The 26,174-nt window shown below is 34.8% G+C and overlaps 2 protein-coding genes across 9 annotated transcripts in view; one reads left to right on the forward strand and one right to left on the reverse strand.

The window, feature by feature from the left end:
- LOC309606433 (protein MFI) overlaps window positions 1–20,414 on the forward strand; it is a 175,337-nt gene extending 154,923 nt beyond the window's left edge. Inside the window, exon 8 of the mRNA XM_082343537.1 lies at window positions 19,662–20,414. Within this exon, the coding sequence (XP_082199663.1) occupies window positions 19,662–19,758 (97 nt within the window). The 3' untranslated portion in view covers window positions 19,759–20,414. The remainder of the gene's footprint in view (window positions 1–19,661) is intronic.
- The window catches only part of ATM (ATM serine/threonine kinase), a 141,313-nt gene that overhangs the window by 36,669 nt on the left and 78,470 nt on the right, over window positions 1–26,174 (reverse strand). For 6 of the 8 annotated variants that reach the window (XR_014231814.1, XM_082343427.1, XM_082343425.1 and 3 more), the window contains 10 exons: window positions 25,327–25,503; window positions 20,424–20,601; window positions 11,770–11,857; window positions 9,494–9,649; window positions 6,252–6,360; window positions 4,156–4,244; window positions 3,954–4,056; window positions 3,234–3,382; window positions 1,728–1,832; window positions 335–454 (listed from right to left, as the gene is read on the reverse strand). Coding sequence is in view for 7 of the 8 variants with exons in the window: in XM_082343427.1 (XP_082199553.1) it covers window positions 335–454; window positions 1,728–1,832; window positions 3,234–3,382; window positions 3,954–4,056; window positions 4,156–4,244; window positions 6,252–6,360; window positions 9,494–9,649; window positions 11,770–11,857; window positions 20,424–20,601; window positions 25,327–25,503 (1,274 nt within the window). In the remaining variant the exon portion in view is untranslated. The remainder of the gene's footprint in view (window positions 1–334; window positions 455–1,727; window positions 1,833–3,233; window positions 3,383–3,953; window positions 4,057–4,155; window positions 4,245–6,251; window positions 6,361–9,493; window positions 9,650–11,769; window positions 11,858–20,423; window positions 20,602–25,326; window positions 25,504–26,174) is intronic. The other 2 variants (XM_082343429.1, XM_082343428.1) reach the window with 1 other exon arrangement.

Below are 26,174 nucleotides of genomic sequence, written 5' to 3' on the forward strand. Positions count from 1 at the left end.
ATAAAATGACACTAATGCAATGTGATACTAAAACAGAATGGAGTATAATGTGCTATGGTAAAAAACATGAGGAAACAATTTCATCTAGGGTAGAACAGGGAAAAAGCTGTAAAGAGAAAAACACAATAGTTAAATTTTAAAAACCTGAATTTTTACAATGAAAATTTTTGAAAATGTTTATTTTAACAAGATCACAGTTCATTAGGTTAATTTACTTATATCTTGATAAAAGGAAATAAACCTACGGCTGGTCTCTATATAGTTTTTATTTTTTGAAGTCCCTATTGGTAACAGAAAGGTTATACTTTGGAATACAGTCATTTGAATCACATACCTTGAGAAAAGCTCCCCAATGTTTTCGAGCTCTCCGATGGCCTGCAATCTGCTAAGTGTAGGGTAGAGGGAATACACAGACTCAAGACTGCCCTTACACAACTCTTCCACTTCTTTAACTCTAGTGGCAGAAAAGACAAGACACTTAAAAACTAAGAAGAGGTTTGCAGGAAGATAAAATTTGACTTCCCATTATAGGCCTTGGTGTGGATCTAATAATACTAACACTCACAAGCAGCAGCATAAGGTAGTAGAAACAAAGTAAGCCTTGGAATCCTACAGACCTAGATCTAAATCCCAGTTTTGCCAGTAATGGCTGAATAGCTTTGGGCACATTACTGGATTCCTCTGAACCCAAGTTTTTTCACTTCCAGTTGAAAATTAAAGAATACATACAGAAAAAGCCTAACAAAGTGGCCACCACATGATAAGCACTTAAATGGTAGCAAGTATTACTTCTGTAATAAAGTACAGGATTTATTAGATCACAAATACTGTTAAACAAAAAATGTGTTACATTTGTTTAGCCTGTTATAGTTAAGTTCTTTGTTGTGCATTATCTCATTTGTACCTCATAACAAGCCTTTAAGTATTGACCATTAGTCACCATTTTATAAAAAGGACACTAGAACGTTAAGAGAGGTAAATGCCACATAACTACTAGAGGAGAAAAGATTAAAATTCTCAGTACACTGGTCCAGGAAGAAAACAAAGGAATGGGAAACAAGAAGACCTTCTTCAGGGTTCTCCATAAATAATTGATCAGGGCTCCCAAAGGGAATTTTATTTTTAAAGGTAGAATATATTTGAACCACATAAGCAAAGAAAAAGTTATTACATAAGAAAAAAATAACTTAACACTTTATGTAAGTACCTAACATATGAGCATGCTCTTACATCTAAAACAAAAAATTAAAATGTAACATTGGTTATATATATACAAACATTTGTGTGTATATATATGTGTACATATACCTATCAAGTGTGTATTAAAGAATTCTTTCATACAAAAAATTTAAAATATGAAGTACAGAAAACAACTATTAAGACAGGAATACTCATAATTCTTATGAAAACATGCTTGCAAAAGATAAAATTCATCTGAGCACTCATTTCTCAGATATGTAAAAGCTATGAAATTGTTAATTGCTGAATGTTTCCTCCCACTTTTGCACTGCTTTGAGTTTCAACACTGATTAGTATGAATTATTAATTACACAGGGAATTTTTTTAAAGGGGGAAAAGGGAATGACAAGGAAACAACCTGACCACAGCCACCAGGTCTTACTCCTTCACCAGTGCAAATCCTTGTGTTGAAATTATTCTTCAAGTTTTCAGAAAAGAAGCCATGACATTAAATATTAAAATACAGTAACTCTTTCTTTTTATAATACCTGGCATATTTGAGACTTTCATAAAAAGTGGAGAATTCCCCATCTCTTAGAGACTGCAGAGCGTTATACAATGATTCATGGTAACTGGTTCCTTCTATTCCTTTGCTGTGAAATAATTTTAAAAATAAAAGAAAAAGACATTTAAAAATAGAGACTCCTAAGACATGTGTGCATAAACAGCTTCACCAAAAGGCAAAATTTTAAACTAAAATTAAGATATCTCCATTTTAAAAAATGCATTTCTAGAAAACTTGGTAAGAATTACAAAGAATTTTGTGGATCATTTAAATTCTTCAAGCAGAAAAAAGTGAATTTCTCAAATATTTCTCCTGGCTCTAAACATGTTATATTCTCATTTATTTACTTGATGAACACCTACTACGTGCCAGGCACTAGTCACCAGGTTCTAGATGCAGGGAATCCATTAGTGGAAAAGTCAGATCAGGTCCCCATTCTCATGGAGTTTATGTTCTGGTTTGCAGATGGACAATAAATAAGAAAAATACCAGACAGTGACAAAGGACATGTAGGAAAGTAAAATAGGGTAACAAAACAGAATGACTGGGTGGCTATTTTAGGATGGACGGTCAGAAAAGATCTATCTGAATATGTCACGTTATTAAACTACAGTCTGAACGACAAGTAGCCACTTTCATGGTAACAGGGGAAAAAAGAAGATATGTTTAAGGCTTTTAGGTACAAACAGGCTGGCTTGATGGAAAAAAACATGGAGAAGTGCTATGTGGCTGAAATACAGTATGCCAGGGGAAAAACAGAATATGGAGATTCACAGAGACAAGTAGGAATCAGTTCAGAGAGTAAAATGTTTTTAAAATACGAGTGCATATCTCTGATTTTACAGCAATCTAACAGTTTGAAATCTGAAAGACATTCTAATTAATGAAATTTTTTTCTATGAAAGAGATCAAACATACAATTAATATGATTTAATTTTTTCGTTTATATCATCAAAAGACTTTTTACATAAATACACAATCTTTTATTAGATTAGGTGTTTGGCTTTTCATTCAGATGATGGTACATGTAGGTTGTAAACGTTTTCTTCCCGTGCTAGTGACTTAGCAGTGTTTTTTTAATAAAAGAAAATATTTCACAAATAAACAGTCTTTCGCGTACCATCCAGCCAATAAAAGTGCCATCTAACTAAATAAAATGTTTGCAGCAGGGAGTGAGAAGGGAAATGCCTGTATTTCTCTTTGGATTTATAAACAATAAGTGAATAAGATTCTCACGAGAAAATAATTTTTATATTTCTATTTTCAAAAATATCTTGAGGGTGGAGGGAAAGGTGCCCTAATATAAGAAGAGAGTGAAATTCAGCCCTACGTAGACTTACTGCATACTGCTATATTATTTAAGCATTTAGCTTACAGCATCTACAAAACATGAAAACACAACTCCCACTACATTCATAGAGCAAGATAAAAACAGTTCATTATTCATAACTAGAGAAATGGCAATTAAAAATGTCTGAATTCTTCTTACTTGACAGAAATGCAGTGGTCCCACTGCATATTCCTCCACGCTACTTGGTAATGAAGTTCCTGTAGTTCAGCACACCACTCTTTATTTTCATGATCTAATCCCCTTAAATAGACGGAAAGAATATGGCAGAGTCCCAAATTCTGCAAGGCCTATGCAGGAGTTAAAAAAAAAAAAAAAAAAGGAATCATAAATAACAGAATACTAGAGAAACAAAAAACAGCAAACATAAAAAGTAACTTTCAAAATTTTAGTAGTTCACAACATCACTTAAAATGTCAAAATATTGTTTGTGTGTTCCCCCTAAAACACAAAGATAGAGCTCAAAGGGCTCTGATATTTGATAAAAGAATGGCTAAGGAATATTAGCCAGTAACAGAAATGATAACTTCTGGAACAAACTCTAGTACAAACTATGAGAAATAGTTTACATGAGATTTTCCATACAAAGGACTTAATTCACTACCGGCCACATAGTACACAGTCAAGAAATGTCTTCTCTGTTAGCTAAGAAGATTATGACCAACAAATCTACACTATCTTTCAGGTCAGTGACCTTTCCAATTTACCTGTGTATCCCTCTGAGTTTTAATCCCAGTGCCTGAAAAAGAACCTTCAGTCTTACCTCTACAGTTTATCTGGTTGTGTAAATATTCCACTGACATACTGAAATAATCTGAGCACTACACTAGTAGCGCTTTACCAAAGCAGAAAAAAAAGTACCTGAATTATTCCTGCCTGGCGAGTTGAGGAGGAGATTGCTGTCTCGAGGTCATATGTTACTAGGGCTTTCCCCCACATTGCTTCATGTTCATATGTTCGTAGTCTATAAGAAAAGAGTTTTTAAATGCTTTTGAGTTCTACATACATGTAACTTCTTTCATAACAGAATTACTATAGCATTATCTATAAAAAAGCAATTTACCTAGTAAGGGGTTGTAATATTTTCCCTCCACCACAACCGTAAAGACTATCTGGCTCTCCTATACTTCTGTAGATTTCTAAGAGCAGATCCTAAAAACATGGAAACAACAAAAATTGGAGGAGAAAACTATCAGTTTATGAATTCAGCAAATTTGAAATTATATCATTTCCATCATGTAACTCCCAACTCTACATGTTATGTTATAAAAGTAAAATATAATGATATTTAAATATATACTAAAGATACTGATCAGCAACACAACAAACTGATCCCAGACAACAGAATGACTGTGGACTACCAGAGAAGAATTGCTCATGATTTAGTGAATTAGATAAGAAATAAATCCCAACCTAACAGGCTTCTAACACATGCAAAAATAATCATAAAAACAAAAGCAAACAATCCTGTCAACAGCTAAAACTGTACATGGGAAAATGAAGTCCTACAAAGTCTGACTCTTGAAAACTGAATCTGGTAAAAATACAAGCTGTAAAGGTTTTCTCTGAGAGAAAATTCAAAGTTGCACTATGTTATAATTGGTAAAATGTGATATGGATAAAGAATTGGTTTGATGACTCAAAACTTTGTTATAAAATTTACTCAGGAAAGAATTGATTCTGCTTAAAATAATCTCAGCAAAATAAAAATGAAAATAGCAAACAAAACAGAAAGAAAAAAAGGAAAAAGAAAACAAAAATCAAAAAAAGAAAACAGAAAATTAGAAACTGCACTGCAGAGAAAATTGATCAAGAATTTAAGTATCTTAATGGTATTTGCTCCAGGAAATACTTTCTAAACACAAATTGATATTGGCATAATTCTATTATGCTAATCAAACTGTTTCTATTCATAAACATGAAATAATCAAGCCCTCAGTGTTGGAACATTCAGTTCAGAAGCCTAGCACAGTGCCTGAAGCACAGGAGATACTCCAAAAACTCAGAAAAGAGGCTAAGACTATAAAGAAGCAAAAAAAGGAAAGAGAAAAATCAGGAGAATGGTATCAAAAAGGTAGATAGAACATATTTCAAGTAAGGCATGGTTGATGGTGTTAAGTGTTGATGAAACATTAAGGAAGAAGTTGAATGAAAGGTGACCACTAGACTTAGTAACATGAAGTTTATGAGTGACATTAGCAAGTGCTATTCAGTGGAGAGAGTAAAAGGAAGGAAATGGAGACAGGAAATACAGACAACTCTTTCACAAGGTTTGGCTGTGATGGAAAGGGAGAAAAAAAAGATGTCACCTTTAAGAGAACATAGGGAAAAGGGAAATGATTTTGTGTCCATTTGAAGGAGAATGTTTTTATTAAGAGTTTGAAAATTTGAATATGTTGAGAAGGAGCACGGCACAATAAAAAAAAATGTTCCCGAGAAAGAGTTGATGAAAAACAAAGCACAGAAGGAGAAACTTTCTCTGCTTTAACAAGAGGAAGATTACAATGGCAGCAGATGCAGGGAGATTTCTATGTTTGACAGTGGGATATGGTGGGACTTCCTATAATGTCCCCTATTTTGTCCAAGAAGCAGGAGGAGAGACAAACAAAAGACAGAGAAGAGAACATCAGAGGTTTAAGCAAACTGAAGAAGATGAAACTCATTTTAGAGGAATTAGGTGACCAAAGAAATTCAGTAAGAATGGGTCAATTTAAGAGTAAACATTAAAAAATGTACAGAAGAAGCAATCTGCCCTGAGATGTGACATACAATAAACAAGTAAACAAATAAAAATATAATTATAAATGTTAAGTGCTACAAAGAAAATGAACAGAGTACTGTAACAGAAAATACATGGTATAAGTTCGCCCTATGAGATAGGTGGTTTTACTTCCATCTTTCAGATAAAGGAACTCAAGGTTGGAAAGGTTAAGTAATTTGTGCAAGATTACACAACTAAGTGGTTGAGTCAGGGTTAGAACTCAAGTCTGTCTACTCCAAGGCCTAAGCCTCAAACCATGAATTTATGTATATGACAGTCCAAAAAGGTAACTTCAGTTTGAAAATCAAATGACAAATCAAATCTATATAGTCTTTATAACAAAATAATAGTCCAAAGTATAAAACAAATATTATCACTTATAATAAGGTAATGTTTACCTGTAAACTTATTCCAGTTTCTTCCTTACTTTTTTCACTCAAACTGGAAATAGTTGTACTCTGGCTTCCTTCTTCAAACGTAAGACTTCTGTTTGTCACAAGAGCACCTCTTTTAACGGGAATATACTATTTTGAAGCTTGCTAATACATATACCATACACTTTGACAGAAAAAACTAACAAAGATTACAAATAAAATATAATGAACCATTTATACTTAAAAACAATACCAGTTAGGCCTAGAATAGAAAAGGAATTTGTTAGTATTAATTCTCTGAATGAGAATTACATTTTAATCACAGTCTCGTTTATGGGAAGGCTATATGCCAAAATATGCTTATTTACAGAGCTTAAAAATAGAGCAGAAGCCCCTGAGTTCAATTCCTAAATGTTCTGTCAGTGGTTTTACCTGAAGTTTAACCTCATTAATAAACACAGGCACACAAATTAAGACCACACTTGAGACACCACTTAACACTTGATAATTTGGCAAAAATTAAGAAGTCTGATAATATTAAGTGTTAAAAAGGAAGTGGATCAGTAACACCCAAGGTAATAAAACTAATAAGTGATAGTCAGAATTAGAACTCAGATTTCTCTACTCCAAGGCCTCAGCTTTACGTATGCATATGATACTCAGTCCTACAACTAATTTCAATTCTAAAACCATGCCAGCTATACAGTGTTTATGACAATAATAATCCAATGTATAAAATAAATACTATCATAAGTGATATTATCTCTATTATTTACCTATACTTATTTCAGTTTCTTCTTTACTTTCTTTACTCAAACTAGAAATAGTGGTAGTTTGAATCCCTTCTTCAAATGTAAAGCTTCCTACTGAGCCACTTCTTCATGAACTACATTTCTGAGTTGGTATAACCACTTTAAAAACCAATTTGGCACTATCTTATAAGACTGAAAATTTGTATACCCTGCAACCCAATAATTCTACACCTATCATTAACAGGGGAATGGTTAAATGAATTGTGGCATATTCTCCCACTGGTATATTATGTGGCAGTGACAAATTAATGAACCACAGCAACACACAACATAGACAAATCTTACCAAAAAACTGAGGGAAAAAAACAAGTTGTAGGAAAGTACACATATAACTTCTTAGGAAGCTCAAAAATAAGGAAACTAAACTATATTTATGGGTTCCTACTCACATGAAAACAGTATCATCCAAACAAATGATCAACATAAAACACGAGATAACATTTACTTCTTGGAGGAGCACAGAGGGATGGGATAGAGGAGACCCACTGACAAAATGGCACTGACAACATTCTATTTTGCTTTATAACCTTTATATGTAAATATTACATATATTTTCCTTACTGGTAAGTTATGCAGAAAAAAGTTTTTAGAGGAGAAACTTGGAAAGTAGGAACAACAGTATTAGAGTCTATGATTTTGAGTCTAGAGCTATAATTCATCTAGGCAAAAAACAAGAGTTGCCAGGACTTCTGTCAGGCATTGCCTTAGGTATTAGGAATACTAAAATGCCTGAGGTGTGAACTACGACCGGTTGTCTAAATCCTGTTTGAAGAAGTTTTGACTTCTTTCTAAAAAAAATTATGGATACTAACTTTGAAGGCTCATACTTTCTCAGGAGCAAGTTAACAAATAAAACTCTGTATGTATTCCTGAATACCTAGTATAAGGCATTTTGCTATTAACTAACTTGAATAGAAAACCTAAGAGAGTAATTCATTTTTCTGACCTGACAGTGTTTGTAAACTGTTGATCTGTATTTCGCTTTTATACTTTTCCTGATCACTTTAGATTTATAAAAGTCTCAGTTCACCTGAGTCACTGAAGAAAATTAGCATTCCCTACCCTCTCTATACACCTTATGTCTGTTTGCCCTCCCCTTCCCATCAGGCATCTGAAAAAAAAAATCAAAATCAGACTGTCAAAGCAAACAGCAAGCCCCATTTGTCAAGCACTTTTCCCCTGAAGTTAACCAAAATAAAATCCAGGTACTCCTGCTTGTTAAACAAGCAATTTTGCAAAAATGTGCCACATTCTATATGATCACCTATCCTCAAATTAAAAGAGCTTTTACTTATACTCAAGTAAGAGCTCAGTTATTCACTCCTGATTAGTAAAAAATATTATTCTATGGAACCAAGATACCGAGGCACATTCAGATTAAAACTACTCCTCCTAAGTATGCAGGACTTATGCCAAATTTTTAAGATCAAGAGTAGGCAAAAATCAATTTCTTACTCATTTCATACTTAAAGGACAACGTATCAATACTTGTCTTTGTACAAAGTCTAAGTGATCACAAACATATCACTTATACATTATACAAATGAGCTACATATTGTAGATTTTTAATTGTTTTCAATTGAAAAGTAGAAATTATAACAAACCAGAGAGTTAAGAAATATTTGAACTGGGCTCTGAATTCCGGTTCCCGGTTTTCCACAGTCCAAAAACCATACTGCTTCTAGCTTAATGACAATCCAAAGTAGAAATTATAAGTAGCAAGCATAAGAAATGCATCAATGTAACACCTCTTTGCTAATTTTGTAATATGAGTGATTTTGTCATGGAAAAGTGAGGATAACTATAAAAATAAACACTAAGCTATTTGAAATAACAAAGATTTGAGGAGGGCAGTTGGGACAATAAACTGTATTTTTTACTCTTCGACTTTCCTGGCTGTTTTTTGCTTTTCCCTATTATCTAGGATACTTGTTAGACTTTTATGAGAGTTCTAACTCAGAGGAAAAGCAAATTAAAGTAGTAGAAATACAAGGTAGATAAAATAATGAAAGTGATTTAATCACAGAAAGCAATCAGTTACATTACTTCTAGTCAATAAGTAAAATGGATCTTCAATAAACTGAGGGAATAGTGGTAAACAATTTAATTGAAATTAGGGAATCAACCATTTGAAAAATAATTATTGATCACTTATATTAAGTTCTCAATGCTAGTTACTATGGGGAATACAGAGGAAAATAAGGATGATCTCTGTCCCCCAGGAGCTTGCTATGTGTATAATTTTTATAATTCTTAAGTAATAAACATCTCTATTTCAGAGAATTGCTTATTTCTTTAAAAATTTTTTATTATCATTTCTCTTTAAAAGGTAGACAACGTCTATCTAAAATATCTTTTAAATGGGAGTGACAGTAAAACAAATGTTTAATATATATCTTTAATGAAACAATGTCAACACCAATTTTACAAACAATAACTTCCAAATTCCATTACCTTTTCTCTTGATCGTCCATGTTCTTCTTATCTGCATAGATTTCTACATAGAGCAATGCTGTAAAATGAGCAGCACAAGACTGAGCTACCTTGGCAACCTCTAGATAATTCAATTCCAGCCAGAAAGCATCATCAAAAACTGTTCCTGAAGAAGGTCTAAAGAAAAAAATTTAAATATCTAGTCATGTCCATTTCTTTAACTTAAATGTCAAAAGAAAAGTATGTTGATATAGAATCCAATGGTAGCAAGTGCTAGTGCTAGTTAAAAAGAAAATTACATTTAAATAACCAAAAACAACATACCCCCAATATATAACTATGAACATCTAAGATAACATAGCTGAAGAGCTCCATCACTCTTTTTGGATCACACACCTCTTAGAAATTCTGATGAAAGCTATGGACCATCATCTCATACAAATTTGGGGTTCATATACGCCCTCCACTGAGGGATCCATCAACCACAGGCTAAGAATAGGCTATACAGAATAACTAATAACACATACACGAGTGTTTTTAAATGGCCAATTCAATGAAAATATTGTTTCTTCTAAGACACATTTACATGTCTTTCCTATTGCAGTTAATTTTCTTCTTAGTTGCCTAAGTTGAGGTTATTTAAAAAAAATCTCCCACCGTGATAACAGTAGGCCATAACTGGAAAGAACCATGATATTATCTTTTTCAAAACAAACATTATAGAGATGTGACATGGTAGTGGTTAAGAGCATTGGTATTAGCGTAGGATACTCTAGCTAGGTTCAAATCCAGCTGGTTCACCTACTACAAGCTGTATGAATTTTGGCAAGTTAACTTCTTAAGGCTCAATTTCTTTATTTGTAAAACGCAGAAACAATATATACCTCAGAGAATAGTTGTAATGAGTAAACAATGCTTACAAAGCTGGTGAATAAAGTGCCTATCACATAGCCAAGACTTAATTGTAGCTGTTCTGAGAAACGTGAACCTGAACTCAGGTCCTTACTCTTTATTCTATGTCCCAGTCATATTCTCTCAAGGAATCTTCTTCAAGGTCGTATTCGGAATAAAAACTTAATGTTGAGAAACGTTATCTTCTCCAAGGCCAACTAATGTCAATACCATTCTAACTCAATGGTAAATAAAAAATGAATGATTCAGAGGTGAAACTGCCTCCCAACACTGAGAAAAGACATGTTTCCAGCTATAGTTAAAGCTTCTTATGGGCTTTCTCACAAGAGGATTCAATACAAAACAATATGGTGAATCAGTAACTTTCTAACCAGAAACACAAACCCTGAAAGGCCTAACACTTCTTTTTCTAAGAGTGGGATGGAAAGGAATGAGGGGGATATAGAGGAGTTAATTTTTAAGATGTAAATGGATTTAGGTTAAATAATTTTTCAGTTTTCCCCTACCATTCCCTCCCATTTTTATCAACCACTGCCACTACCACCAAACAAACTAATGAGACATCAATGACTACCTATTCAAGTTATAGACCTACATTATTTCTTCAAAGTTCTGGTCAACTCTGGAGCAGTACAGATCAGTCAGACCATCCTCTCTAGCAATTCCTGCACTCACTGTTAAAAATCTCAAGAGAAATAATAGGAACAAAAATACTATATTATAAAGCAATCGAGAAAATAAACACTGCTATAGCACAGCATCACTATACAGAACCACAGATTTTGAAGACCATGGTACACAGTAAAGAAACTTATGTTTCATAATAAAGATACATGCAGGAGCTTTTTACATAACTCTAGCTACTTCTGAGACAAAGTGTAAAGAGAAATGTTAAAAGAGGAGTAATGCAACTAAAAGTAACCTGGAAAATCACTTACTCCTTTCCTTCACTGTAAATGAAATAAACTAAAGCCCCCAACGACTGAATGATTTAGCAAAGATAACACTGTTACTATTACAGTTGGGGCTCAGAGTTCCTACAGTATTCAATATCTTGTAAGTTATTTTGTAATAACCCATAACAGAAAATAATCTGAAAAAAAAATACATATATATAACTGAATCACTTTGCTGAACACCTGAAACTAACACAATATTATAAATCAACTATACTTCAATTAAAAAAAAAAGAATTCAGAGTTCCTGACATTGATTTCACCAAAGTGCCACCCTAAATATGGATTATTACAAGGAGATATAAGCATCACACATATTAAATACAGCAACTTGCAGTAGCATTACCTCAAAGAATCATGTTAAAATTCAGCCAGCCAAAACAAGTTACACTTCTAAATCCCCAACTCAAGAACCAATAGTTACATTACCTCTCTTGTCTCCTCATGTAGTCCACAACAGCAAGCATTGTTCTTTGTGATTTTTTATCCAAATGGCATCGGAAAAAGTGCTCTGACTCTGACAAACAAAGATATATATGTCCTCTCAGTCCCAGGCAGACTTGCTTAAGCACTTTCTCCCTTTTGCTTGTGTATCTGTCTTCCCCTACACTATAAGGTTCTGGCACAAAATTGGTTTTCAAATAAATGGAATTTAATGGCATTTCTTTTTCTTTTAAAAGAAACTACTGAGCTTTAAAAAACTGAGAATTTAATAGTAATTTACATTTTATTTCTTAAGAGGACTAATTCATTGATTCAAAAACTATTTACCTAGGATTTTTCAATGTACTAAGAGCTCAATATACAACCGTATAACAAAGACTATTTGTGACCACACAGAACTCACCAACTAGCCTAAGAAACTTTTTTTTTTATTGGAGTATAACTGCTTTGCAATGTTGTGTGTTTCTGCTGTACAACAAAGGGAATCAGCTATATGTATACGTATATCCCCTCCCTCTTGGACCTCCTGCAGAAACTCCCCCAACCCACCCATCTAGGTCATCACAGAGTACCGAGCTGAGCTCCCTGTGCTATACAGTAGGTTTCCACTAGCTATCTATTTTACACATGGTGGTGTATATATGTCAATCCTAATCTCCCAATTCATCCCACCCTCCCCCCTTCCCCATCTGTGTCCATTCTCTACGTCTGTGTCTCTATTCCTGCCCTACAAATAGGTCCATTTGTACCATTTTGCTAGATTCCACATATATGCATTAATACACAGTATCTGTTTTTCTCTTTCTGACTTACTTCACTCTATATGACAGACTCTAGGTCCATCCACATATCTACAAATGACCCAATTTGTTTCCTTTTTATGGCTGAGTAATATCCCATTGTATATATGTACCACATCTTTATCCACTCATCTGTCGATGGACATTCATGCTGCTTCCATGTCCTGGCTATTATAAATAGTGTTGCAATGAACATTGGGGTACATGTGTCTTTTTGAATTATAGTTTTCTCAAGGTATATGCCCAGTAGTGGGATTGCTGGGTCATATGTTAGTTCTATTTTTAGTTTTTTAAGGAACCTCCATATTGTTCTCCACAGTGGCTGTATCAATTTACATTCCTACCAACAAGGCAAGAGGGTTCCCTTTTCTCCACACCCTCTTCAAGATTTACTGTTTGTAGATTTTGTGATGATGGCCATTCTGACCAATGTGAGGTGATATACCTCATTGTAGTGTTGATTTGCATTTCTCTAATAATTAGTGATGCTGAGCATCTTTTCACGTACCTCTTGACCATCTGTATGTCTTCTTTGGAGAAATGTCTATTTAGGTTTTCTGCCCATTTTTTGATTGGGTTGTTTACTGTTTTGATATTGAGCTGCCTGAGCTGCTTGTATATTTCGGAGGTTAATCCTTTGTCAGTTGCTTCATTTGCAAATATTTTCTCCCATTCTCAGTGTTGTCTTTTTCACTTGTTTATGGTTTCCTTTCCTGTGCAAAACTTTTAACTTTAGTTCCCATTTGTTTATATTTTCATTACTCTAGGAGGTGGGTCAAAAGAGATATTGCTGTGATTTATGTCAAAGAGTGTTTTTCCTATGTTTTCCTCTAAGACTTTTATAGTGTCTAGTCTTACGTTTAGGTCTTTAACCCATTTTGAGTTTATTTTTGTGTATAGTGTCAGGGAGTATTCTAATTTCATTCTTTTACATGTAGCTGTACAGTTTTCTAAGCATCACTTATTGAAGAGACTGTCTTTTCTCCATTGTATATTCTTGCCTCCTCTGTCGTAGATTAGGTGACCATAGGTGCGTGGGTTTATCTCTGGGCTTTCTACCCTGTACCATTGATCTATATTTCTGTTTTTGTGCCAGTACCATACTGTCTTGATTACTGTAGCTTTGTAGTATAGTCTGAAGCCAGGGAGCATGATTCCTCCAGCTCTGTCTTTCTTACTCAAGAGTGCTTTGGCTAGGGACTTCCCTGGTGGTCCAATGGTAAAGAATCCACCTTCCAATGCAGGGGATGTGGGTTCGATCCCTGGTTAGGGAACTGGGATCCCACATGCAGCAGGGCAACTAAGCCCCATGCCACAAACTACAGAGCTCACGTGCTCTGGAGCCTGCGCGTCACAACTACAGAGCCCACGTGCCCTGGAGCCCGAGTGCCTCAACAAGAGAGAGAGAGAAAAAAAAAAACAAGATTGCTTTGGTTATTCATGGTCTTTTGTGTTTCCATACAAATCAATTGCAAAACTTTTTGTTCTAATTCTATGGAAAATGCCATTGGTAATTTGATAGGGATTGCATTGAACCTACAGATTGCTTTGGGTAGTATAATCATTTTCATAATATTGATTCTTCCAATCCAAGAGCATGGTATATGTCTTCATCTGTTTGTGTCATCTTTGATTTCTTTCATCAGTGTTTTATTGTTTTCTGAGTACAGATCTTTTGCCTCCTTAGGTAGGTTTATTCCTAAGTATTTTATTCTTTTTGTTGCAATGGTAAAAGGGATTGTTGTCTTCATTTCTCTTTCTGAACTTTTGTTGTTAGTGTATATGAATTCAAGAGATTTCTGTGTATTAACTTTATATCCTGCAACTTAACCAAATTCATTGATTAGCTCTAGTAGTTTTCTGATAGCATCTTCAGGATTTTCTATGCATAGTATCATGTCATTTGCAAACAGTGACAGTTTTACTTATTCTTTTAAAATTTGTGTTCCTGTTATTTCTTTTTCTTCTCTGATTGCCGTGGCTAAGACTTCCAATATTATGTGGAATATCACAGGTGAGAGTGGACATACTTGCCTTGTTCCTGACCTCAGAGGAAATGCTTTCAGTTTTTCACCATTGAGCTTGATGTTTGCTGTGGGTTTGTCATATGTGCCCTTTATTATGTTGAGGTAGGTTCCCTCTCTGCCAACTTTCTAGAGTTTTAATCAAAAATGGGTATTGAATTTTGTCAAATTCTTTTTCTGCATCTATTGAGATGATCATATGATTTTTATTCTTTAATTTGTTAATATGGTGTATCACACTGATTGATTTGTGTATATTGAAGAAACCTTGCATCCCTGGGGGAAATCCCACTTGATCATGGGGTATAATACTTTAAATGTGCTATTGGATTCTGTTTGCTAGTATTTTGTTCAGGATTTCTGCATCTATGTTCATCAGTGATATTGGCCTTTAATTTTCTTTTCATGTGATATCTTTGTCTGCTTTTGGTATCAGGGTGATGGTGGCCTTGTAGAATGAGTTTGGGAGTGTTCCTCCCTCTGCAATTTTTTGGAAGATTTTGAGAAGTACAAGTGTTAGCTTCCTCTAAATGTTTGATAGAATTCACCTGTGAAGCCATCTGGTCTTGGACTTTTGTTTGTTGGAAGGTTTTAATTAGTTTCAATTTCATTACTTGTGATTGGTCTGTTTATATTTTCTATTTCTTCCTGGTTCAGTCTTGGAAGCTCATACCTTCCTAAGAATTTGTCCATTTCTCCCAGGTTGTCCATTTTATTGGCATACAGTTGCTTGTAGTAGTCACTTATGATCCTTTGTATATCTGCATTGTCACTTGTAATTTCTCCTTTTTCATTTCTCATTTTATTAATTTGAATCCTCTCCCTTTTTTTCTTGATGGATCTAGCTAAAGGTTTATCAATTTTGTTTATCTTCTCAAAGAACCAACTTCTGGTTTTATTGATTTTTGCTACTGTTTTCTTCGTTTCTATGTCATTTATTTCTGCTCTTATCTTTCTTTCCTTCTTTCCTTTCTTACCTTCTTTCTTTCTTTTGGCTGGGCAGGCTCTTCATTGCAGCATGTGTGCTTAGTTGCCATATGTGGGATCTTAGTTCCCCAACCAGGGACTGAACCTGGGCCCCCCACATTGGGAGCACGGAGTCTTAAGCACTGGATGACCAGGGAAGTCCCATCTGCTCTGATCTTTATGATTTCTTTCTGTCTATGAACTTTGGGGTTTTTTGGTTCTTCTTTGTCTAGTTGCTTTAGATATAAGGTTACATTGTTTGAGATTTTTCTTGTTTCTTGAGGTGAGATTGAATTGCTATAAACTTCCCTCTTAGAATTGCTTTTGCTGCATCCCATAGGTTTTGGGTTGTCATGTTTTTGTTGTCATTTGTTTCTATGTGTTTTTTTATTTCCTCTTTGATTTCTTCAGTGTTCTCTTGGTTATTTAGTGGCGAACTGTTTAGCCTCCATGTGTTTGTGTTTTTTACAGTTTTTTTTCCTATAATTGATTTCTAATCTCAGCGTTGTGGTCGGAAAAGATGCTTGATATGATTTCAATTTTCTTAAATTTACTGAGGCTTGATTTGTGACCCAAGATGTGATCTATCCTGGAGAATGTTCGTGTGCACTTGAGAAGACACTGTAATCTGCTGTTTTCAGATGGAGTGTCCTATAAATATCAATTAAACCTATCTGGTCTATTGTGTCATTTAAAGCTTGTGTTTCTTTATTTTCTGTCCGGATGATCTGTCCATTGGGGTAAGTGGGGTATTAAAGTCCCCCACTATTTCTGTGTTACTGTCGATTTCCCCTTTTAAGACTGTTAGCATTTGCCTTATGTATTGAGGTGCTCCTATGTTGGGTGCATAACTATTTATAATTGTTATATTCTCTTCTTGGATTGATCCCTTGATCATTATGTAGTGACCTTCCTTGCCTCTTGTAACAGTCTTTATTTTAAAGATTTTAGACTTTTTAAATCTGATATGAGTATTGCTACTCCAGCTTTCTTTTGATTTCCATTTGCATGGAATATCTTTTTCCATCCCCTCACTTTCAGTCTGTATGTGTCCCTAGGTCTGAAGTGGGTCTCTGGTAGACAGCATATATATGGGTCTTGTTTTTTATCCATTCAGCCAGTCTGTGTCTTTTCGTTGGAGCATTTAATCCATTTACATTCAAAGTAATTATCAATATGTATGTTCCTATTACCATTTTCTTAATTGTTTTGGGTTTGTTTATGTGGGTCTTTTTCTTCTCCTGTGTTTCCCACTTAGAAAAGTTCCTTTAGCATTTATTGTAAAGCTGGTTTGGTGGTGCTGAATTCTCTTAGCTTTTGCTTGTCTGTAAAGCTTTGGATTTCTCCATCAAATCTGAATGAGATCCTTGCTGGGTAGAGTAATCCTGGTTGTAGTTTTTTCCCTTTCATCACTTTAAATATCTTGCCACTCCCTTCTGCCCTGCAGAGTTTCTGATGAAAAATCAGCTGATAACCTTATGAGGATTCCCTTGTATGTTGTTTGTTGCTTTTCTCCTGTTGCTTTTAATATTTTTTCTTTGAATTTAGTTTTTGTTAGGTTGATTAATACGTGTCTCGATGTGTTCCTCCTGGGGTTTATCCTGTATGGGACTCTCTGTGCTTCCTGGACTTAGATGGTTATTTCCTTTCCCATGTTAGGGTTTTCCACTATAATCTCTTCAAATATTTTCTCAGACCCTTTCTCTTTCTGTTCCTCTTCTGGGACCGTATAATGTGCATGCTGGTGCATTTAATGTTGTCCCAGAGGTCTCTGAGACTGTCCTCATTTCTTTTCACTCATTTCTTTATTCTGCTCCTCGGCAGTTATTTCCACCATTCTATCTTCCAACTCACTTATTCGTTCTTCTACTTAAGTTATTCTGCTACTGATTCTTTCTAGTGTATTTTTCATTTCAGTTATCATGTTGTTCATCACTGTTTGTTTGTCCTTTAGTTCTTCGAGGTCCTTGTTAAACATTTCTTGTATTTTCTCGATCTGTGCCTCCATTCTATTTCCTAGAGTTTGGATCATGTTTACTATCATTACTCTGAATTCTTTTTCAGATAGGTTGCCTATTTCCTCTTCATTTATTTGGTCTTGTAGGTTTTTACCTTGCTTCTTTGTACCATATTTTTTTGTCATCTCATTTTTTTTGATGGATGGGGCTGTGTTCCTCTCTTGCTGGTTGTTTGGCTTGAGGTGTCTAGCACTGGAGTTTGCAGGCAGTTGGGTGGAGCTGGGTTTTGGTGCTGATATGAGGACCTCTGGGAGAGCTCACACTGATTAATATTCCCTGGGGTCTGAGGTTCTCTGTTAGTCCAGTGGTTTGGACTCGGCACTTCCACCACAGCAGCTCAGGCCCAACCCCCAGCCTGGGAACCAAGACCCTGCAAGCCGCGTGGTGTGGCAAAAAAAAAAAAAGGCAACAAACAAAAAGGAGAACAATAACAAAGAATAAAAAATGAAATAAAATTAGAAAAATAAAAAATATATTAGAAAAAACAAAAATAAAAACGAAACAGCAACAACAAAGCAAAACAAAACCACAACAGCTAAAAAAAAAAAGAGCCAGTAAAGGCCTTGGTGGGGGTGGGCAGCTCAGGCCCAGTTCCCTCACGGCTGTAAGACAGCCTAAGAGACACTTAACACAGTGTGATGTGTGCTAGAATAGGGAAAGCTTAGAATACCGTAGTGGCATACAGAAAAGAACTCTGAATAAGAATAGTTTCACAGAAAAAAACGATATCTGAAAGAAGAGTAATGGTCCATCTGGAGAAGAAGAAAGGATAGTGTTCCTGGCAAATAGTGATAAGATGGCTGAAACAAGAAAGATCATGGAGAATTTACTGAAAGATTTCATTGTGTTAAACCACAGAGCTGAAAAGCAGTAAGGATGCTGTGGACAGAGAGAAATAGATGGACTAATGTTATTTATAACACAGAACTCACAAGATTTGGTAATCAGATGAGATGTGAGAAATGTTTCTGGCTTGGACAACTGCATGCCATTCATTGAAGAGGTACACATTAAAAGAAGTAGGCTGGGGAAGGAGGTGAAGATAATAATTTTACCTTCGGACAGTTGAATTTGAGATGCACGTGGCACATTCAAGTGAAGTTAGTGAGACTTACAGACATCAGAAAAGAAACCATTTAATTTGATAGGAATCTATATTTACTTTCCTTTTCAATAATAGATTTGACATGTGAAGTTTAAATTTTCATTTAAGGCAATAAAAATATTGGTACTCTACACAGACATAAAATAAAACTGGCTAATTTTGCCTTTGAGAGGCTGTGGCATAAATATGTATGTACAAATGATAAACATAAATAAAAAGTCTTAGCTATGTTCATGATAACAGATTATCAGGTTATCATAAGCAGCAATTATATCAAACTTGGCATGTTATAAAATTGTTTTTACTATTACTTCAAATTACATAATATTAAAGTTTAAATGCTTACTGGTAACTGTGAATCACTTATATCTGTATTTCTCAAATTAAGAATAGGAGATATAGGCTGGATAGTTTGCCAAGTCTCTATGAGAATTTTTATTTTAGGATTTTCATTTCAATGGCCTAAAGAAAATTCATATAAGCATATTTTGAATTATTTACATGACCAACTTATAATCTAGTAGGACCACAGAATGGGCATCCATGTTTATGTTTAACAATTATATTATTTCCAACAGAAGATTTGTAACTGCTGTTAGCCAATAAAAAGGAACATACATAAATAATAAAACAGAGCAAAGTAAAGTTTAAATGGCAACACGGTCATGTCATATAAAGGCTGTGTTAGTGAAAGTAAAAGGAAGTAATTGGGAGAATTGAGTAATCACAACCTATGTCAAAGCGACTGGAACCATAGTCAAGGTTGGGAAGAATAATTTAGTTGTGGCAAAATATCACATTAACTCAATACTATTCTTATAATTATGCTGGTCTTGAAGTACAGTAAGTGAATTTGTACCTAGCTTTATGTTTGTACGTAAAATACATTAGTATTATGTATCAATATTAAAGACAGTAAGTTAACATTACAAATCTGTAAATATTTTCCTTTTTTCAAATTTAGGTTTGAAAATCTGACCCACGATGAAAAAATCTGGCCTTCAACTATGTATACATGTATTATGTGTACCCAATTCCTCATTGAATTTTTCCTGCAATAAGCTCTTAGCATGGGAAATACTTCTTATATAGCATGGAAGGAAAGTAGGTTATAAAAGTAAGTAAAGCATAATCCAATTTTTGTTTAAAAAAACTGATGTATATATACCAAATGTTAATTGTAGTTATCCTAGATGACAGAATTATGGGTGATTTAATTTGTTGAATTTATGCCAATTTTTCTGTATTTCCCACAATAAATATGATTTTTTAATTAAAAAAAAAAAGGTTGCTTTTAAAAAATGAGTTGGCCATAGCTCTAATATAAAATTCCATCATATCTCCAGCACAGTACCTATAATATGTGGTTGCATTTATTTGTCTGCTGTTTCAATTACTAGAATGTAGGGTTATGTCTTGCTCACATCCTTACTGCCAGTGCCAAGCACGGTGCTTGACACAGACTGAATGCTCAATTACTTGCTCCATTAATAGTAGTCAATGTTTACTGAAGGGATACTATGCATCAAGTATTATCTTAGTTGTTTTACATACATTATCTCATTGAAAACTTGCTACAACTTTTATCTCCATTATACAGATAAGAGAATAGATGTTTAGAGGTTATGGAATTAAGCCTACAAGGGCCTTGATGGGATTCAAACAAGCTATCTTTCCCTAGAACTGAGACATTAACAGTATAAATTTGAGAAATTTAACAGAATACCTGAATCCAAATTTGCAGGAGTTGTGGATCGGCTTGTTTCTGAGCAGTGTCTGAAACAGTTAGTGAAAAATCCCTGAATGTGTGTAGAAAGCAGATTTCTCCATGATTCAGTTATATCTTGGATTAAAATGTCATGAATCAAGTATGGAAGCACAGTCTGACAAAAGTCAGTTTTCACCTAGAATATACAAATACATCCAGTCAATAGTTTTCAGTAAAAATATTTTACTTAAAATTTTCATTCCCTGTTACTGACATATTAACCTTTTTAAAAAAATGACAGATGAATCTGTCATGAACTCCATGTACTACTAAAAAACATACAAAAAACATGTGTAGCAGGTAGTGTTTAAAAAAAAAATCAAACTAACTTAAAATATCTAAATCAAACCTATACATTACACTGCAATTGTTCATTTTCAGTCTAGGCCACTTGCATATAATAAAATAGGACATTGTTGACAAATGAAATTATTATGTCACTACTGTAAAAAAAATTTCACAGTTTAAAAGTGTTACTAATAACAGAAGCAGTTTTCTAATTTGATAAAAGGGAAAATGGGGATCAAACATTAAGAGAAAAGCTGAAAATTTGATTTTTGAACATTTTCTACATTCAGTGAAGAGCTACAACAGTCATGTTAAAATGTTTACTTTTTAATAAACCCCAATTTCTGGGCATACAATTAGGGTACTTATTTGTGGTATACTCCAAAGTATAAAAAACTACTTTAATATATGTGGTACATTAAAACAGTACTCAACTTTATTTTTGCCAAGACATCATCTTCATGTATTCATCATATACCACACACACGAAACAGATTATTGATTATCAATTGTACACTTTTTCCCTTTCAAACTAAAGACAAATCAAAAAGCCAGTTTTGGAAATACAGAAGTTAAGTAACTAAGAATTGGGGTGTGTTTGTATGTGTGTGTGTGTGTGTGTGTGTGTGTGTGTGTGTGTGTGTGTGTGTGTGTGTGTGTGTGTATGAATGTATATTTGGAACATTTTATCTTCTGGCCCAAAGTCAGAACGTTATAAAAATCTTAGGGGCTTCCCTGGTGGCACAGTGGTTAAGAGTCCGCCTGCCAATGCAGGGGACACGGGTTCGAGCCCTGGTCCGGGAGGATCCCACATGCCGCGGAGCAACTAACCCTGTGTGCCACAACTACTGAGCCTTTGCTCTGGAGCCCACGAGCCACAGCTGCTGAAGCCCACGCGCCTGGAGCCCATGCTCCACAAAGGGAGAGTCCACCACAATAAGAAGCCCATGCGCCGCGACCAAGAGTGGCCCCCGCTCGCCACAGCTGGAGAGGGCCCGTGCGCAGCAACGAAGACCCAACGCAGCCAAAAATAAATTTATTTTAAAAAAAAAGTGTTTAAAAAATCTTAGGTTTATTCACTAATGAGAAATGAGTTGTGTGTGTATCCAGGGTATCACTCAAATTTTTTTTTTTTCAGAAGATGTATTTATTATATCAAACACATGTTCGGGTGCTTAACTCTATGCCAGTATGCCAGACAGAGGCAGGATCAGCATGCAGTGCAGAAGGTTTACTAGGGAGTGCTCTTGGGATCAATGTCTGTAGAAGGAAGGGAAGGAAGAAGCAGGACTGGAGTGAGGGAAAAGTTGGGGTGTGGTGCAGCAGCAACAAAGGTCTCCACCAACGCTGTGGGGAGCTCAGAAGCTGAGGTGGACCTTCAGAGCCGTCTTGAGTTGTGGTAATGGTACAGAGCTTTTATACTCTAAGGTCAACCAGTCATTGAATGCAGGTTGCCCTGGGAAGAGGGTATGATTTGGGGTGAAGCAACTCCCTATTATCAAGGCAATTCTGAAGGGTGTTCTCAGCTGGTAGCACTTGCAGCAGCTGAGGGAATAAGTCCTCTGAACTGCTACGAACGCAGTGTAGTACTGCAGAGAGCGTGATGATTTATTCACTGTTAACATTTTTTTTTGTAGAAACAAAGACTGCTTTACAAACTGCTTTCAATAGGGTACTTTACCGAAATATTCACTTCTTTTATCAGTTATTTTTAATTGGTAGATGTTTAACTAGTCAGGTATTTTGTTTTCATATTTCTGTTGAATCATGCTTGACAGTATTATAAATTCGGTTAGCTTTTAAAGTCTTAGAGCATCATCACATTGTGCTGTTTTAGATGATACATTGATAAAAGCGTATAAACTTTTTGTTTGACCTTGGCAGGTACCATTACTCGCTAATGAAATAAATGGTAGTGTACCCCCCAAAATAAAAAAGCAAAGCTAACTGCAACCACACCTCTTTTCTCACTCAAGAAAGCATGTCACAGAATTCACGCAGAAAAAGCTTTCGACAAAATGCAACACCCATTTAGGATAAAAACTCTCCAGAATTTGAGCACAGAGGGAACCTGCCTCAACATAATAAAGGGCATATACGACAAACCCACAGCAAACATCTTGCTCAATGGTGAAAAACTGAAAGCATTTCCTTTAAGATCAGGAACAAGACAAGGATGTCCACTCTCACCACTCTTATTCAACACAGTATTGGAAGTTCTAGCCACGGCAATCAGAGAGGAAAAAGAAATAAAAGGAATCCAAATTGGAAAAGAAGAAGTAAAACTGTCACTGTTTGCAGATGACATGATACTACTATACATAGAAAACCCTAAAGATGCTATCAGAAAACTACTAGAGCTAATCAATGAATTTGGTAAAGTTGCAGGATACAAAATTAATACACAGAAATCTCTTGCATTCCTATACACTAACAATGAAAGATCAGAAAGAAAAATCAAGGAAACAATCCCATTTACCATCACATCAAAAAGAACAAAACACCTAGGAATAAACCTACCTAAGGAGGCAAAAGACCTGTACTCAGAAAACTATAAGACACTGATGAAAGAAATCAAATATGACACAAACAGATGGAGAGATATACCATGCTCTTGGATTGGAAGAATCAATATTGTCAAAATGACTATACTACCAAAAGCAATCTACAGATTCAGTGCAATCCCTATCCAATTACCAACAGCATTTTTCACAGAATTAGAACAAAGAATTTTACAATTTGTATGGAAACACAAAAGACCACAAAGAACCAAAGCAATCTTGAGAATGAAAAACAGAGCTGGAGAAATCAGGCTCCCTGACTTCAGATGAAACTACAAAGCTACAGTAATCAAAATAGCATGGTACTGGCACAAAAACAGAAATATAGATCACTGGAACAGGATAGAAAGTCCAGATATAAACCCACACACCTATGGTCACCTAATCTATGACAAGGGAGGCAAGGATATACAGTGGAGAAAAGACAGTCTCTTCAATAAGTGGTGCTGGGAAAACTGGACAGCTACATGTAAAAGAATGAAATTAAAACACTCTCTAACATCATACACAAAAATAAACTCAAAATGGATTAAAGACCTAAATGTAAGGCCAGATACTATAAAACTCTTAGAGGAAAACACAGGCAGAACACTCTCTGACAAATCACAGCAAGATCTTTTTTGATCCACCTCCTAGAGCAATGAAAATAAAAACAAAAATAAACAAATGGGACCTAATTAAACTTTTAGCTTTTGCACAGCAAAGGAAACCATAAACAAATGAAAACACAACCCACAGAATGGGAGAAAATATTTGCAAACGAAGCAACAGACAAGGGATTATGCTCCAAAATATACAAAGAGGCCATACAGCTCAATATCAAAAAAACAAACAACTCAATCAAAAAAATGAGCAGAATATCAAAATAGACATTTCTCCAAAGAAGACATACAGATGGCCAAAAAGCATATGAAAAGATGCTGAACATCACTAATTATTAGAAAAATGCAAATTAAAACTACAATGAGGTATCACCTCAGCCAGTCAGAATGGCCATCATCAAAAAATGTACAAACAGTAAGTGCTGGAGAGGATGTGGAGAAAAGGGAACCCTCCTACACTACTGGTGGGAATGTAAATTGGTAAAACCACTATGGAGAACAGTATGGAGATTCCTTAAAAAACTAAAAATAGAGCTACCATATGATTCGGCAATCCCACTCCTGGGCATATATCCAGAGAAAACCATAATCCGAAACAATTCATGCACCCCGATGTTCACTGCAGCATTATTTACAATAGCCAGGACATGGAAGTAACCTAAATTTCCATCAACAGAGGAATGGATAAAAAAGATGTGGTACATATATACAATGGAATATTACTCAGCCATAAAAAAGAACGAAATAATGCCATTTGTAGCAACATGGATGGACCTAGAGATTGTCATATTGAGTGAAGTAAGTCAGAGAAAGACAAATATCATATATCACTTATATGTGGAATCTAATAATATGGTACAAATGGTTTTATTTACAAAACAGAAATAGAGTCACAGATGTAGAAAACAAACTTATGGTTACCAGGGGGGACAGTGAGGGGGGCATAATTTGGGAGACTGGGATTGACATACACACACTATTATATATAAAATAGATAACTAGTAAGGGCCTACTGTATAACACAGGGAAATCTTCTTAATACTTTGTAATGACCTATATGGGAAAAGAATCTAAAACAGAGAGGATATATGTATATATGTAACTGATTCACTTTGCTCTACAGCAGAAACTAACACAGCATCCAATATGTAGCTACCCCACAGCTGAAACCTACTGCATAAAGTTGTGGCTAAATAAAGACGCCCTGTTGGATGGATTCACAACAGCTGAGTATAGGTGACGTTGCATGAAGATGATCTGCAGTACAAAGCACTCTTTTTATATACAGGCCATGAACATTCACACAAAAGTGAAATGGAATGAGACCATCAAAGAAAATTATTATGAGAAAGCTCAAATGAAAAAAACAAAGTTAGAAAGGGAATAAGTCAGACTAATTAATCTTCTTACCTCACACATTGGCTTTAATAACTGAAGAACTTCACTTTTTGTGCCTCCACTATTCAAAATAGCACAAGTCAGTGTCTTTAACCAAATGTCATGATTTTCAGTTTGAGGAATCCACAGGCTTGTATTATCCAAGTCTTCTAAAGGGCTTTCTTTGTCAAATCTAGGTACTTCTAAAAACTAGAAAAAAGTGATGAGAAAACATAAATAAGGTACAGAAATACATTTTACCTTTCCTATGCCAAACAAATACCTAGGCATAAACAAATCTGTTTCCAAATAAAACTAAATATGCTTAAAACTAAATCTTGAGGCATCAGTTACCTTTTAAAATTAAAATACATTTATGTTTATGAGAGGCAGAGTCATCTGGTAAAAAATTACTGATCTAAACAGCAGGAAACTTAACTTCTACTCTCAGCTCACTAGTGGTATGTTAAACAAATCACAGACTCTCTGCCTCATCTGTCTCATGTATGAATCCAGTCCAAATCTACCATACAGAGTTGATTTTGGAATGAAATGAAATTTTAAAATGTTAAAACTACAGTGTTTTACAGGTTATACTATTAGTTTTATTAATAGCTTATATTGTCAATAATTTCACTGAGACCAAAATTATATTACGATACATTAAAAGTATCATTTCAATGATAGGTGTAAGCGCTGAAGTTAAAAGGTGAAAACTTAACAGCATATTTCTCAGTTGCTTTATGAAAAGAAAATATTAAACAAAATAAAGGAGAAGTAAGAGTTCTTAAGTATCTTTCACAGAGTACTTTCAGTGGAACCTTGTTATGATATCAACATGGAAAAGGGAGAAATCTATAGGCCATCTTAAATTTCACTAG

The sequence above is a fragment of the Balaenoptera borealis genome (assembly GCF_965194805.1).
Source record: "Balaenoptera borealis genome assembly, chromosome: 11".
NCBI classification, from domain to species: Eukaryota; Metazoa; Chordata; class Mammalia; order Artiodactyla; family Balaenopteridae; genus Balaenoptera; species Balaenoptera borealis.